This window comes from Drosophila melanogaster, chromosome 3L (genome assembly GCF_000001215.4).
Source record: "Drosophila melanogaster chromosome 3L".
Taxonomy (NCBI): Eukaryota; Metazoa; Arthropoda; class Insecta; order Diptera; family Drosophilidae; genus Drosophila; species Drosophila melanogaster.
In genome coordinates this window covers 1024432-1039718 of record NT_037436.4, presented here as the reverse complement: position 1 = coordinate 1039718, position 15287 = coordinate 1024432, and the positions used below count along the sequence as shown (strand labels likewise).

General features: G+C 46.6%; 3 protein-coding genes across 8 annotated transcripts in view; 2 read left to right on the top strand and 1 right to left on the bottom strand.

Moving 5' to 3' along the window:
• The window catches only part of bab1 (bric a brac 1), a 64721-nt gene extending 61371 nt beyond the window's left edge, over window positions 1–3350 (top strand). For 2 of the 4 annotated variants that reach the window (NM_001274310.1, NM_001274311.1), the window contains exon 4: window positions 504–3350. In NM_001274310.1, coding sequence (NP_001261239.1) covers window positions 504–1397 — 894 coding nt within the window. In that variant the 3' untranslated portion in view covers window positions 1398–3350. Of the gene's footprint in view, window positions 1–485 lie in introns of all 4 variants that reach the window. The other 2 variants (NM_001274312.1, NM_167852.2) reach the window with 1 other exon arrangement.
• Window positions 3351–3420: 70 nt separating this feature from the next.
• Window positions 3421–5022, bottom strand: CG9205 (uncharacterized protein). Of its 2 annotated transcripts, NM_138231.2 has the most exons (4): window positions 4834–5022; window positions 4258–4509; window positions 3763–4159; window positions 3421–3687 (listed from the first exon to the last, which is right to left on the bottom strand). In NM_138231.2, exons 2-4 carry the CDS (start codon window positions 4343–4345, stop codon window positions 3498–3500), a joined length of 675 nt encoding a protein of 224 aa, NP_612075.1. In that variant the 5' UTR covers window positions 4346–4509; window positions 4834–5022; the 3' UTR covers window positions 3421–3497. The 2 variants fall into 2 exon arrangements, with proteins under 2 accessions (NP_612075.1, NP_728564.1); NM_167851.2 differs by lacking the exon at window positions 4834–5022 and having other exon boundaries at window positions 4258–4534.
• Window positions 4844–15287, top strand: part of trio — a 38894-nt gene continuing 28450 nt past the window's right edge. Inside the window, exons 1-5 of one of the 2 annotated variants that reach the window (NM_143703.3) lie at window positions 4844–4956; window positions 5654–6069; window positions 10096–10639; window positions 11208–13313; window positions 13373–15253. In NM_143703.3, the coding sequence (NP_651960.2) occupies window positions 5891–6069; window positions 10096–10639; window positions 11208–13313; window positions 13373–15253 (4710 nt within the window). In that variant the 5' untranslated portion in view covers window positions 4844–4956; window positions 5654–5890. Of the gene's footprint in view, window positions 5222–5653; window positions 6070–10095; window positions 10640–11207; window positions 13314–13372; window positions 15254–15287 lie in introns of both variants that reach the window. The other variant, NM_167847.2, reaches the window with a different exon arrangement.

Below are 15287 nucleotides of genomic sequence, written 5' to 3'. Positions count from 1 at the left end.
ATTGCATTTTAAATTAAAGAAATAAAAATGAATAGGCCTACAATGTCCATTATTTGTGGAATAATAACATAAACATTCATTTTAAAAAATAAAAATCTGGCGAAGTTTCAGCTTCAGGAGATTGAAGTCCTTTTTCATTACGAGCCATTCTTATCGAGACTTTCTTAATCGGTTTTAAAATTCTTAAAATTCTTATTATAAAATATAGTGTTTGCTTGTGATACCTTTTTTGCAAAATTTCAACTCAATTTATATTATATAAGTTTTAAAAGTGTACTTCCAGTATTTCCTTAATCTAGAGTTCCTTAAAAGTTATTATTCCTCGAAAATGTCAAAAGGTCGAAAATCCTTTACTTACATTCAGTTTTTTTTCGGGATTACCCATGAGTTTTCTTCATATTGATGATTTGATGTAATGTGAAGCTTTGCGAAATATACTGCATTCAAGGGGATTTCTTGAACCGAACTAACTGCTCTCGGGTTAGCCCGCGTTTCCCTTGCAGGACCTCCCTCTCAGCTATCCCGGAGCCAGTGGCGCCCTGGCAGGCGCGCCCAGCTCCATGGCCTGTCCGAATGGCAGTGGACCGCAGACCGGAGTGGGCGTGGCCGGAGAGCAGCATATGTCACAGGAAACGGCCGCCGCGGTGGCCGCCGTGGCGCACAACATCCGCCAGCAGATGCAAATGGCAGCGGTTCCGCCCGGCTTATTCAATCTGCCGCCTCATCCGGGAGTGGGCGGTGGAGTGGGCAACGTTCCCGGCGCAGCTGGAGGCAGGGCCAGCATATCGCCGGCCCTGAGCAGTGGCTCCGGACCAAGGCACGCTCCCTCGCCCTGCGGTCCCGCCGGCCTCCTGCCGAACCTGCCGCCCAGCATGGCCGTCGCTCTGCACCACCAGCAGCAACAGCAGGCGGCGCACCACCACATGCAGCAGCTGCACCTGCAGCAGCAACAGGCCCACTTGCACCACCATCAGCAGCAACAGCAACAGCAGCAGCAGCAGCACCATCAGGGCGGCCATCAGGTGGCCCACAAGTCCGGTTTCGGTGCCAGCTCCAGTTCCTCAGCCTCCTCGTCGTCAATGGGCCAGCACCATGCGCCCAAGGCCAAGAGCAGTCCGTTGCGCAGCGAAACGCCTCGGCTGCACTCCCCGCTCGGCGATCTTGGCCTGGACATGGCCAGCTACAAGCGCGAATTCTCGCCCAGCCGCCTCTTCGCCGAGGATCTGGCCGAGCTGGTGGGCGCCAGTGTCTCATCTTCCTCATCATCGGCGGCGGCAGCGACGGCTCCTCCGGAAAGATCGGCAGGAGCAGCTTCCGCAGCCACAGGCGCGGATGCACCCAGTTCCTCGAGCAGTGGAGGCATCAAGGTGGAACCCATTACCACCACTAGCGAGTAAAGGGAGTAAAGGGAGGGTGAAACGAAGGAAATGATAAAGTTGAGAAATGATAATGGGTGAATGAACGCAAATCAGAAGCTTCGGCAGCTTTACTTGGCCTGTGTAAGCCTACGCCTTGGTTAAATTAAATTAATTTAAATTATATATTATTTATTATACGTGGAATCTGTAAACTGCATTCCCCGATTTATGCCCATAGTGCAAATTGATTGAATTTGGCCCGAGAAAACCGCATTAGGCATTGCATCCACATATTGTAAACGAGTTACTTTCCAACTACATGATATATCACATTTCAAATTATAATTATGTGTAAATAAACTAGATATATACGTTTTGAAGGTTTCCTCCAAATCTTTGCGTTTTCACCTCGAACAATTCCTACACTTGATATCCAATCGAATTTACAAATAAGCTTTAACCACGTTCTGTTTATCATATCAAAAGTGTACATTGCAATCTATTGTAGTTAACCAAGGTGTAGGCTGTCGCATTAGCCAGTTTTACTCTAGTTTCCTCCACGCGATCTTCGCCACCTAGTTTCTATTCCTAGCGTACTTACTGAATCAAAATTAAAGTATTATTATGTTATAGTCCATCAGTCTAACTAACTAACTAAATAGCGACCGATCTCTTTAGTTGTAAGCTACAGCGAAGGTGGAAGCAGCAAACCCGGAACATTCCACAAACCATTCGAAATCTGTTTCGAATGCAACTTCAAACTTCAATTGAAACCGAATCAGAAGCAGGATGATCCACAAATCAAAGCAGTTTAATATTAATGAAATGGAATAAAATCAAAAGAGTTTAAGCGGATTTAACTTGGTAATTGTGTGCCCGAATTTGGTTTAGTCTTTAGTTCACGAGAAGCGAGAAAGAAAATGTACAAAATTATCTAAAAATGAAAAAAAAAAAAATAAAAATTGAAATCGAAGCTTGTGGCTTCGAACGCAAATGGAATCAACTAAATTTAATGTTTAGGCTTAACAAAAAACAAAGAAATTCACAAAAAATGCCTTTCGGAATTAAATTCAGCGATGAATACACCGCAAACAAAATTTGTAAAAAGAAAACAAACAAAAACACGTGAACTTTTTTAACGTATTTATACAATCGAAATTTTTAGACAAAATTTAGAAGCAACAATTTTTTACACCGAGCCCTGCTGCTGCTCCCGCCGAACTCGAGGCCACTGATTTCGACATTATTGGAAACCCAACGTAGTCCCCGAATTGATCCCGCATCAACCCAAATCCCCACTAGATCCCCTTCTAAAGTGCCTTTTCTAGCCTTAATTTGGACTCTGCTCCACTTCCGATCCGGTCGAGAGCGAGGCCAAGGATTCGCGGCAGGACTCGAGGATTTATTTGGCAAGTCTGGCGACATTACGATACGATTGAGTATCGGAGAACGTACATATATGAGTATCTCTTTATTTGGTTTAAACCCCTTTTAGGCATTTAGGCATACTTTCGGCAACGTTTGGTTTGGCAAGCACACAATTGATTAATCGGACAAGAGTTAATTACGATGATAATGATAAACATGACTATTTTTGCATACGCAAGAACATCTACCATAGCCATAGCCCGTATATAAGCACACACGATATATAAGTATCTATGTAATCCCAGTTCCCCCAATAGACTTTGATGTTCCCACACGTATCGAAACTTAACGAATTACTTTCGGAATAGGATGTAATATAAGCAGTGGCAAGAGTTAGCGGCTAAATCTCCTGGATATTGTGTATCTTTGTACGATCTGGATCAGCGTCCAAGTCCACGTCCAAAACTCAACATTTTCTATAAACTTTAGTGCAAACTTTATGTTCAAATTAACTTTAAATGTCGAAATGAATGTTCTAATTAATCGAAGAAAACAAAAAACATAAAAACTTAAAAACGGAAAACCGAAACGAACAAAAAGTATTTTATAAAAACATTGAAAAGTAACCCAACCTGAAAGTCTTCTCATTGCTTACCAAACCGTTGTCTTGAATCTTGATTCTTGATTTTGCATTGCGGTTTGGCTTAGTGTTTATTGGGCATATCTTAGTGGAAACTGGAAACTGGAGACTATCCTTGCAGCATGCATCTCTCAAAGCACAAGAGGCACGGCCTCTGCCACCGGCTGGTTGATCTCCTGGTGGCGTTGCAGTAATCCCAAGCACTGGTGCAGGCACTGGGTGCTGGCCGTGGAGATCGCCTTGAGCAAAAGAAGATCGGGATCCGTTGGCGAGAAGGAAGCGCAGTCGATGCTCTCGATGGCCCTGGCCAGAGAAGCGTTGCTGGAAGGGTTTGGGGATAGATTTATAGATTGCAGGAGGTAATGCGGCGTTAGCTACGAATCACTGTGCAGTTACCATTGTTCCGTGAGAAACAGAGCTTGGCGCGCTGAAACCATGGCATCGGAGGCGGCAAGCAATTCCCGCGGAGGAAGCGGCGACGAGTTGCTGATGTCCATCGCCTTCATGTGACTCTCGACCACCGCCCGCAGGCCATCCACCCACTCCTGACGGGCCCTGGCATCGTTGGCCCTCAGCTTTACCGTATCGCCGGAGGCGCAGGCGATGGCGAACGTCCTAGAGTCCTCGTCACTCGGGTACACCACTGCGCCGGCCAGCTGCACCTGGCCCCTGGGAGCACTGGCCAGGACGTGGGGCGAGGGCGCGATGTCGTCGCCCACCGTCGACGAGTCGCACAGGTAGTAGCTCAGCGATCCTGTCTTGGCGTCCACCGTAAACCAACGGTACTGCCATCCTGCAAAGTGGATGCTGCGATTAGGGAAGCGGTTCTAGCGGGGATTCTATGGGATGGAGAGCTTGAAGGTGCTGCTCCAAAGGTGAAAGTTTGCTCACCCTTCATCACATTGGTGTATTTGCTGAGCTGACCGCAGAGTTTCAGTTTGGCCGATTCACGAATGATCCTGTTCAAGTTGCTCTCCATTTTGGCGGCGGCGTCCTTGGGATCGGGGCGCACTGGGGGCGTGGCCTGCCGTGGGCGGTGCTTCTTCTTGCGCTGGCGAAGCGAGTTCTTGATTTTGCGTAAAATGTTTGCAGGTATATTAATTTGATTCGGGTTTATTTGGTAAAACTCGGCAGAAACGGAAGCTAATGAACAACAGACAGTGTTGTATCAGCGAGCTTATGCTAGCAGGCGAGCATCGATAGTAGTACAATCGATGCCTGTTATCGTAGATAGTTGGTATTTTTACATATTATTTAAAAAAAGTCAAAATATTTAATATTTAATCATAGGTATCATTTTGAGATAATCATGAGCGTAACTATGTAGACTTTTTTAAGAAAAACTCTACTCAATTGCGATGCCTTATGACTATCGATTATTAACACCTATCGAGGCACGCAATCGGTGTGCTCGATTAAAAAAGGCTGAAAATTCAGTTTGTAAGCCGTTTCGGCATCTGGTCACACTTGTCGTTTCGCAAAATCCAATTTGTTTAAACAAAACAGAGAGCGCCCGTTCGTAAAATCGCGGTTTCTTGAAAAATGAAAATTTTAGCTTAGCCCGCGTCAAGTCGCGAACTGCGTGCAACGGTAACTTGGGTGATTTTACCGGTGGGAAAGCGTGTGAAAAACAAAAGCAGCGCGAGTGAAAAAAATCAATTTGGTGGCACAAGCAGTGGCAAGAAGAAGAGCCAAGACGCAAGAGAACTGCTTGCGGATGATGTGATGATACAGATATACATAGCATATACATATGTATATACAGGCTATATATACGTCTGGAGTTTGTGTTCAAATTGAGGCAATTAAAACATAGCGGATTTTCGCCCGTTCGCAGTGGCGAATGTTGTGTTGAGTGTGTATATTTCCAAATAATGTTTCAACTTGTGTGCCTGCCTGCGCGAGTTCTATTTGATGTTTTTATGCTGCGTGTGATTTATGACATTTAACGGGAGTACATATGTATACATGTGTGCACATGCCACATACACATACGCATATGTATGCACCCCCATGCGAGTGTGTGTGTTTGCCCGTCTGTTTGTATCTCCCTCTCACTCCCACACGCACGAAAGTGCGAGGGTGACTGAAGAAAAAAACTCCACTCCTTGCATCTAAAAATAGGAAAACTACACAAATTGTGTGCAAATTATGTGTAGCATTTAGAAAACCAAGTGAAATACCCATTGCTAATCTGCATCTCTGCTTCCCCACTCATTTTCCACCCACACACACACACGCACACACGGGCAAACACACGAAAACCGCAACAACACAAACACAACAGCAAAAGAGTGACCATGAAAATGCCAGCGAGAAATTTGCGAAAATCAATGAGCAAAAGCAGCGGTTCATAATAATAACTAATAACAGAGCCAAAACAAGTGAAATTCGAGGCTGGAATTCGTTATGCTGCAGTGCCCATCGTCGGATTAAAAAACGGGCGGAGACCCCCCAGTTTAACCCCTCCAGTGATTAACCCCCGGCCGCTTTAACCACCCCTCCCCCTTCCCCTGCCGACGGCATGGACGGCCAGCGGGCCAGGGATCTCCTGACCCTCCTCCAGGAACGGGTCGTCTTCCTCACGGGCGGACGGGACCGGCGCGGCGGACCGCTCCTCTGCTTCCCGGCCACGCCCCGTCGCGATCGCCTCAAGCCGGAGGATCTGCGGCGTCTCCTCAGCTACCTGATCAGCATTCCCAGGTGAGGATGTAGTTGCTACTACCACATAGGAATAGCCATTTAGTTAGTTAGGTTCTATTGACATCCAATTGGATCTGGGCAAAGGTCGTCCATCTCAAAATTGTCTATGTTATAACTATATTTATGTTATCTATGTATTACGAAAGCACACGTAGAAGTATAAATATATTAAAATACAGCAAGATAAATAATTATGAACATATTGCCGAGAAAAAAAAGAGTGCAGCTAATTCTTAATCTATGCCTGCACTTTATTACGTTAAGTTATTGTTTGATAAGCACTAGCCATGATAATAATTTAAAATTGCAATAATATGATAACACTCAGCAAAGTAAAGAGGACCATTTTCATATTTTGTACATTTAAATATGTTGCTTTTCTAGATTTCATCACAAACTAATTGGCTTAATTCGTAGCATAGACATTTACATTTTTATAGACTTTTTGATTTACGAGCTATAAATAAAGCATAGAAAATTCTTGGAACTTATAATGACTCACCCAAATCATCTTGCACCTAATTAAATTTTACACTTTTCATCTTGACATATACATTCTATATATGTATATTTGATCAACTTTTCTTTAAAAACGTCCAGCTTAGTTAAGTGCACTCAAAGTGGATTGCATGACTGCCAGCTTTAGTTACAATTTAGATGAATTGAAAACGTCAAGTTCTTAGATATTTATACTGCAATGTTGCCTTTGGCGGCACAAGTCCAAATTTCTCCGGCCTCCTGCATTTTGTATTTACAGCACAGGGAACTCTCGTTAGTAAACAACTTTTTCGGCTTGGAGACTAATCACGAGTTTGTAGCTTTTAGAAATCGTTGTAAATAGCATCTTCGATCTTTAGTTATGTAGTTTATTTGTATTTCGATCTCTTGTTAAATTCCGAATACCACGCAGCTGCGGTTTCGCGTTACTGGGGCCTTACTGTACCAGTACAATGGCAACCCATTGTGTCAGCTGACGTCGCGACATCGCTGGCTGCGCTTCGTTTGCAATTTCGGAGGAGTCGCGACGTCGTCGCCTCACCCGCACCAACATATATATATCGTATATATATATATTTTGAATAGGGGGAGGATGCAGGGGTGCTCGCGAGAGGGGGAGGAGGGGGAGAGCAGCTGCTGCAGCTGCATTGCCACATTCCACTTGATTTTCCTGTTATAGTCGTCGTTCGCCTGCAGTCGCATTTTTATGAATCATCATCGTTCGACGATTGCAAGAACAGCACGCACATTGTTCTTGGCTCGCCCTCTCTTTCTCGCCACATATGCCCATCTCTCTCTCACTCAGCTGGCTGCTGTTGACATTGAATCGCCGAAGTGCGGGTCAAAATGGGTGGCACAGAGGGCCATGGCGGGCTAAAAAAGTCATAAAAGTAAACGTTCTCCAATAAAAACTAGCAGCAACAAAAGTTGCATAAATCTGTGCGGCGAAGAAAGCACCGAGAACAGAGAAGAAGAAGAAACAGCAAAAGAACACACAGATACAAACGCATACATACATACATATGTATGGGCAAAACCGGGGACCGGCTTCCAAAGTCTTTAAGAGCCGAACTCGAAGAATGCGAATATTTTTTGCTGCTGCCCCAAAGACTAAAAAAAACCACAACAAAAACCGAAATGAGCCGTAAAACGAGAGGAAAGAAAGAAAGAAAGGGTAATTTGGGCGAACAGTGCTGCCTCGATAACACTGACATGCAGACATTTATAGCACTCTGTGTGCTTAAAGTAAAAGTGCGAGTCTAAATCCATTGTTTGCTTAATTAGATTGAACAATAGTTTTGGCTAACTCAACGATAAATATCCAGTTAAAAGTTTCCTGCCTCCAGACAAATAAAGCAACCATTTGCAGCGCTGGCTTAGAGAATCTCTAGAAACTGCCATCGAGATGGCTGCCAACGGCAACAGACTCGAAATGATAATCAGACCCTCGAGTCGATGATGATGGCGACCCGAGATTGCGACACACGACAAGAGTATCTGATGAGATGTAGAAATAGTATCTGCCGCCGGGCGCGAGCATGAAATCTGACATTCTCCAATCATCGAGAAAGGGAGAAACACACGTATCGCGCCTATTTGGTCATGCTCATTGGCGCAATCATAGGAAGATTGCAGATTGATTGCTGCTCAATGGAAGCGCTAACAAGTTTTCGCCAGCCATGATGAATCACTGCAAACCGAGTTCCCACGCCGCCGCATCATCCCATTCGGCTGTTATCAGTTATCAGCCGGCTAACAAGCAAAGCATTGTACTATCGCTGTCCCACATTTCAATGGATCCCCCCCGTCCGGAAAACAAGCAATCACACTTCAGGTTCGGCCGATAAGCAAATCGACGTCGTAGTCCATACATACTCTCTGCTCCAAATATACGAAATGGTACTGGGGTTTCCTTATCTCATCGCCGCCATCCACGGCATTTGCGGTCCGTTCTGGCAGTCTGCCCACTGTGCGCTTTGTCTGTGCATTTCTCCTCTTATACCTATACCCTTTCTTGGGGTAGATCTCTGGCAGAAAACCACTGGTGACCAATGGTTTCTAAGAAACTATGCCCAAGATATGTGGGTTGAAAAGAAGTGAAGGGTACTCATTGCGTCGATTCCAATTGCATAACTTCCCCCTTTTGTTTTGCTTGCCTTCGTTTATGTTTCGCGTTGGTTTTTGTTTATTTGCTCTGGCGTGAAACACTTTTTGTTTATTTCTGCGCCTGTTTGTGCCTTTGTCTCTCTGTTCCGAGACTCGGCCAAATTGGCAACTGAAGTCAAGGCGTCTTCTTACTGCTGTCGTCAATGCAAATTCCGTGAATCGAGCGAATCGGGGGAGTTCTCAGCATTTTAGACACGTACATTCCCTGAACTTCCTTCGGGGGTATTTCGTGGAGGGAACCTCGGATTTATGGGTTAAATAAACGATTTTTGATTGGACTTTGTGTTTGGTTTCTTTTGGTCGACTTTTTAGAATGCGGGCGACACTTTTCCTCCTGTCCTCGTTTCCCTCTGTCTGGGCTTAAATTTCGATTTTTAATAGCCCGTTTCGAGGGTTTTATTAGTCATCAAAACGTTGCCCCATGCCCCTCCAGAGAAATACACCAAAATTTCCAGATATGTTGCACGATAAGAGGTTGCGGGCGGGTTCGGGAACTTTTATGGGGTTCAACCGTTGGGAACACCAGTATTATTCTGGATTCTCAAAGAGCTTCGTGCTGGCGGTAAACTTACTCGAACCCAAAATGCATTCGAAGAGACTAGACTAGACGCCTCTTCACTTTTGCATTGTTCTTCGGGGGCAAAACCCCTAGTAATGCCCATGCCCATCAAGCAACCGCACGACATACTCGTATGTATAAACACGAGAAGATAACGTGGTTAAAACCGGGAACTTAGAACGATTCGAAACCGGCCACAATCGGGCCAAGAAGTAGCGGCGAAACAGAGGGCATAATAGGAACTATAGGCGGAATATCGGAGGAGGCGGAGTTGCGCACACATCAATGAGAGAAATATTTATAGTTAATGGAGCGATTAAAATTCAAAAGGAATGCAAATCAGAGCGTTGGGCGGGCTGGGCTCTGGGAGGCCGAGGTGTGCAGGAAATTATTAGCTGAAATTGGTGTCAGAGCAATAGAAACCGACCCCAGACCAAAGAAGCAGCCGTTCCGTCTTAATTTATGCAAGCGACGTAAACAGAGCAACGAACCATGAGCGATCCGCGACACTCTCACTCACGTACTGCTGGGAAGACACTACACTCAAAAAAAAAAAAAAAAAAAAGACTCTAGCCACCTGCCAGTCATTTACTTTGATTGAAAGCAGTACCAAGTACACTTTCTAAGATACCTATCATAAGTTAATATAGATTGTTTACTGGATACTACGAAAAGATACATATGTGCTATGTAGTATCTACCAATCTAGGCAATAGCTTTCCCCAGTGTATCCACACTATCTCCTAGTTCTCTTTCGATCGCTCTCTCTAACCGAACACACCTTTCACCTGGCTTATTTTCAGCGACGCCGCCAAGAACCTCGGATTCACAGTCATCATTGACATGCGAGGCAATGGCAACTGCTCGACCAACGTGAAGACGATACTGAAGGTGCTGCAGGAGCACTTCAGCGCGAATATCCACAACGTGGTGATCATCAAGCCGGACAACTTCTGGCAGAAGCAGCGAGCCTCGATCTCCTCGCACAAGTACAAGTTCGAGACGACGACGGTGTCGATTGAGTCCCTTAACAAAATCGTCGAGAGCCATCAGCTGACCGGTGACTTTGAGGGCCAGCAGCTGTACGATCACCAGCAGTGGACGGACGCACGGTTGGCCATCGAGGACTTCTTCTGGCAAGCCGGGGACATGGCCGATCGAATCGACGATCTGCAGGAGGACCTCAACCGCAACGACTTCGCCGAGGACGTGCCGTTGGCCAGGCACGCCATCGATCACCACAACGAGATGCGCAAGAAGATCACCAAGCTGCCCATCGAGGATCTCGACATGCAGGGCAAGAAGCTGCTGGCCAAGATCAATGCGATGGCTCCGCCAGGCGGTCAGGTAAGGAATCGAATAAAGGATTTCTCTCGGAAAATCTTGAATGGGAATCAATCGAATAGAATGATTCCTCGTTGCTCTCGACTAGCTTACCCATCGTAAATATATTGAGTAAACAAATAAAAAGGTTTTATGAGATTTTTTATCCAGGAATTTGGGCGTAATAAACAATCACATATTTCACAGAAAAAGTCAATAGCCTCTGCCTAGCATTCACTTGCAAAATTGTACGCCAAAACAAAAGAAACTCCATCGAAAATATTTCAGTCTATTATTATGGAAATAGGTTGTTTTGTCTGCCATCCGAGTAGATGAAATTTACATTTATAACATTTGTGGTATTATGTGTTTTATGTGCAAAGGCCATTTTCATTAAAGCTCGTAAAAAATCAATCCAAATAAATTATTCAAACATTAATTGCACAACAATCGAAAAAAGTGTTTCCTGTTAAATATTTAAAGGTGGACTTTCTATTTAAAAAAAAAAACCGGAGTATTGGAAGTTATTACATTGCATTTTTTGATTATTTTTAAGACCAAAAACACTTCTAACTCCCCATTTTATTAACAGGCCCCCACAAACTCTGGCGGACCGGATATGGACTCGGGCCCCTCCTCCGCCGGACAGCAATCTCAGCCCTCGCAGCAATCTCGTTCGGTGGGCGGCAACCCGGACATGTCTGCCGCCGTGAACAAAGCGCTGCGGCAGATCGAACTCATCCACACCGGTCAGGAGAAACTTCTGATGCTGTGGCAGCACAAGAAGGTGAAACTAGACCAGTGCTTCCAGTGGCGCCTGTTCGAACAGGACTGCGAGAAGATGTTCGACTGGATCTTGCACAACCGCGATGTGTTCCAGATGAGCTACGTGGAGATTGGACACAATTACTCGGTGGCCAAGTCACTGCAGGACGAGCACCAGAAGTTCGCCGTTGCATCCATGAATGTATCCGTGAATATCGACAGGATTTTGGCCGTGGCAGCTCGGCTGATCGAAAGTCAGCATTATGCGGCCCAGCACATTAAAACGCTGGCTCAACGTTTGGACCGAACCTGGAAGGACTTTGCCGCGGGCTTGGACGAGAGAACAGCTGTCCTGCAGCTGAGCGTTCTTTTCCACCACAAGGCAGAACAGTACTGCAATAGCGTGGCCAGCTGGGCAGCCGCATGTCAGGCCTCTCAGCCTCTGCCCTCGGATATCCAGAGCTTGGAAACGGCCATTCGGACTCATCAATCCCTGTATGAGGCTATGTGCCAAGCTTACACCGAGGTTCATTCCACTAGCAAGAAGCTCCTCTATCAGTTGGATCATTTGGTGCAGGTCTGCAATCAACCTCCGCCGCCTGGTGTCCCGGATCACCGAAAGAATAGCAACAATGGTAGTTTTAACAAGTACGAGAGACAGAATCCAGCAGCGGATTACAGCGAAGGCGCCAGTCATGTATTGGCTGTGATTCACCAGATCCTGAGCCACCACCGCACCCTGGAGGCCAAGTGGCATCAGGAAAGGCTACGATTGCATCAGACCCTAGCTCTTAGACTCTTCCAAGAAGATGTGAAGCAGGTCTTGGATTGGCTGAAAAATCATGGCGAAGTTTTCCTAAGAAAGAATACGGGTATAGGCAGAAACTTCCACAAAGCCCGCGTTTATCAGACCTCGCACGATAACTTTGAGAACGTTGCACAGAACACCTATAGTAACGCCCAAAAACTCCTGGCAGCTGCGGACGAATTGGCTAGAAGTGGCGAAGCCGATCCCAATGAGATATATTCTGTGGCCAGAGAATTGGAGCTTCAAGTGGGCAGTTTTGCGGAAAGAGTGGAGCAAAGAAGACGCCGGCTGGATATGGCTGTAATATTCTACACCCATGAAAAGGACGTGACCGCCTGGATAGACAAACTTCGAACGGATGTGAGCACGGATGAAACGCGTCTTTCGCAGGAGAACCTCGAGGGCATTGAACGCATATTGCAGCAATACCAGAGGGATCAGCAGGAGAGCTCCGTCAATGTCTGCCTTACAACCATCTCCCAGGGTGAAGCTCTGCTGCAGGAAATGCGATCCCTGGAGTATGCCGACAATACTGGTTCCATTGCCGCTCTGGAGGCTACCCTGGAAAAGTTAAACAAACAAAAAGTGGAGTTGGAGGAGCTCTGGTCCGCCCGCAAGTTTCGTGCCGATCTCATACTGCGTTTGCGCTACTTTGAGCGTGATGCCAGATTGCTGTCCGTGCAAATGGAGATGTGGTCCGAGGAGCTCCAGCATGCTGACCTCTCCAGGGACTACCAAAAAGCCGAACAACTTATTCGCATGCACAACGAGTCGGTGACGGAAATACAGAACGCCACTTACGAGGTCGTGCAGCAGGGTCAGGACCTGCTGCAGCTCTTTGAGAATGCTGGCTTCATTTCCATGGCGGATGCCACGCACACGGCTCAGGCTAGGATCGAGTATCTGCTTGACTTCTTGCGGGAACGGGAGATCGATCTGGAGGAAATGTCCGAGGCCAAGCGGGCCAAGCTTGAGCAAGCGGTGCAGTTATGTCAATTCCAGAACGATGCCAACCAGGTTATCTCGTGGATCCGCAATGGAGAAGCCATGCTGGTGGCAAGTTTCGTGACGCCCAACAGTTTGCAGGAGGCCGAGCAGCTGCGCAAGGGTCATGAGCAGTTCCAGGTTACACTAAATATCACTCAAAATAGTTGTACGATTATTAATTTATTCCATTCCTTCAGATTGCCATCGAGAAGACGCACACATCGGCGGTGCAGGTTAAGTACCGAGCAGATGCCCTCATCAATGCTAACCATTACGACCCGCTATCCATCGATGAAATTAGCGACGATGTGACGAAGAAGTGGCAGCAGCTGGTGACTTATGCGGAGGAGCGGCACAAGCTGGTGACCGCCTCGATAAACTTCTACAAAACAGCCGAGCAGGTGTGCTCGGTTCTGGACAGCTTAGAGCGGGAGTACAAACGTGAGGACGACTGGTGTGACGGTGGAGGAGGCAGCGACAAAGCTCAAGCCATTGTCCAGTTGATCTCGAAACATCAGGAGCAGAAGGAGGCTTTCCTAAAGGCCTGTACTTTGGCGCGTCGCACAGCTGAGACTTTTCTAAAATACGCCAACCGATCGCAGCAGTGCTATCAGTATAAAGGCAACTGCGAAGGCCACGTAAAGAGCAAACTGGATAAGCTATTGACTCAGGAAAATCAAGTTCTGGATTACTGGACGCTGCGCAAGAAATCTCTGGATCAGTGCCAGCAGTTCGTTCTCTTTGAGAGAAGCGCCAAACAGGCGATCGAATGGATTCACAACACCGGAGAAGCGTATCTCTCCTCTAGATCCAATCTGGTGGGCATAAGCAAGGAGGAAACAGAAGGGTTGCTGAAAGAGCATAATGAATTCCGAAGCACTGCTAAGGAGACTCGCGAAAGGGTGAAGCTTCTGATCCAACTAGCTGATAGTTTGGTGGAAAAGGGTCATGCCCATGCGAGCGATATCAAGCAATGGGTGGCGTCCGTGGATCAGCGGTACAAGGACTTCAGCAACCGCATGGACAGCTACTGCGAGCAGTTGGAGAAGTCTTTGGGCATGTCCCAGCAGCAGTTACTTCTGGGCTCCGATGGAAACAGTTCGATAAGCTCCTCCTCTGGGGATCGTCATTCGGACCCCACGCTGGAAGCCAAGCTAAACAGCAGCAATAAGGAGAACAAGGAGATAAACGAGGAGAAGCGCAAGTCAGCGAGGAGGAAAGAGTTCATCATGGCTGAACTGATGCAAACAGAGAGGGCGTATGTTAATGATCTGGCCACTTGCATCAAGTGTTTCCTTGAGGAATTCCGAGCGGGAAAAAGTGTACCTTCTGCCCTCATTGGTCAGGAAGATGTGATATTCGGCAACATAAAGGAAATACACCACTTCCATCAGAAGATTTTCCTGCGCGAGCTGGAGAAATACGAGACAATGCCTGAGGATGTGGGCCATTGCTTTGTGACCTGGGCCTCCAAGTTCGATATGTATGTGCACTACTGCAAGAACAAGCCCACATCGAATAATTTGCTGGTCCAGCACGGCGGCAGTTTCTTTGAAGAACTACAACGGCGCCTGGAGGTTGATCATCCCCTGCCCGCCTATCTCATCAAACCTGTGCAGAGGATCACCAAATACCAGCTGTTACTTAAGGATCTCCTATCCTGCTGCGAGGAGAGCCACGGCGAAATCAAAGAAGGCCTCGAGGTGATGCTCAATGTCCCCAAAAAGGCCAACGATGCCATGCATCTTTCGCTGCTGGAAAACTGTGATGTCTCCGTAGACAAACTGGGTGAAGTTGTGCTGCAGGATGCCTTCCAAGCCTGGGATACCAAGCAGATCATTCGAAAGGGCAGAGAGCGTCGAGTCTTCTTGTTTGAGTTGTATCTCCTGTTCGCTAAGGAGGTAAAGGAGTCCAACGTAGTTAAGTACCAGTTTAAAAGCAAGCTCATGACCACCGACATGGGCATCACAGAGCACATCGAAGGCGATGAGACTAAGTTTGCCGTGTGGACAGGTCGTTCTCCCATGCTCTCGGATTGCAGGATCGTGCTGAAGGCAACGAGCTTGGAAACCAAGCAGGTTAGTAATTCATCGATAGTAGTAATACCTTGCT

What these genes read in the sequence shown, in the direction of transcription:
- CG9205 (NM_138231.2), bottom strand. Translation starts at nt 4,345, where the DNA reads ATGGAGAGCAACTTGAACAGGATCATTCGTGAATCGGCCAAACTGAAA. An exon ending in ATACACCAATGTGATGAAGG is followed by an intron (nt 4,160 to 4,257) that starts GTGAGCAAACTT and finishes TCCACTTTGCAG; the next exon opens with GATGGCAGTACCGTTGGTTT. An exon ending in CTGTTTCTCACGGAACAATG is followed by an intron (nt 3,688 to 3,762) that starts GTAACTGCACAG and finishes AAACCCTTCCAG; the next exon opens with CAACGCTTCTCTGGCCAGGG.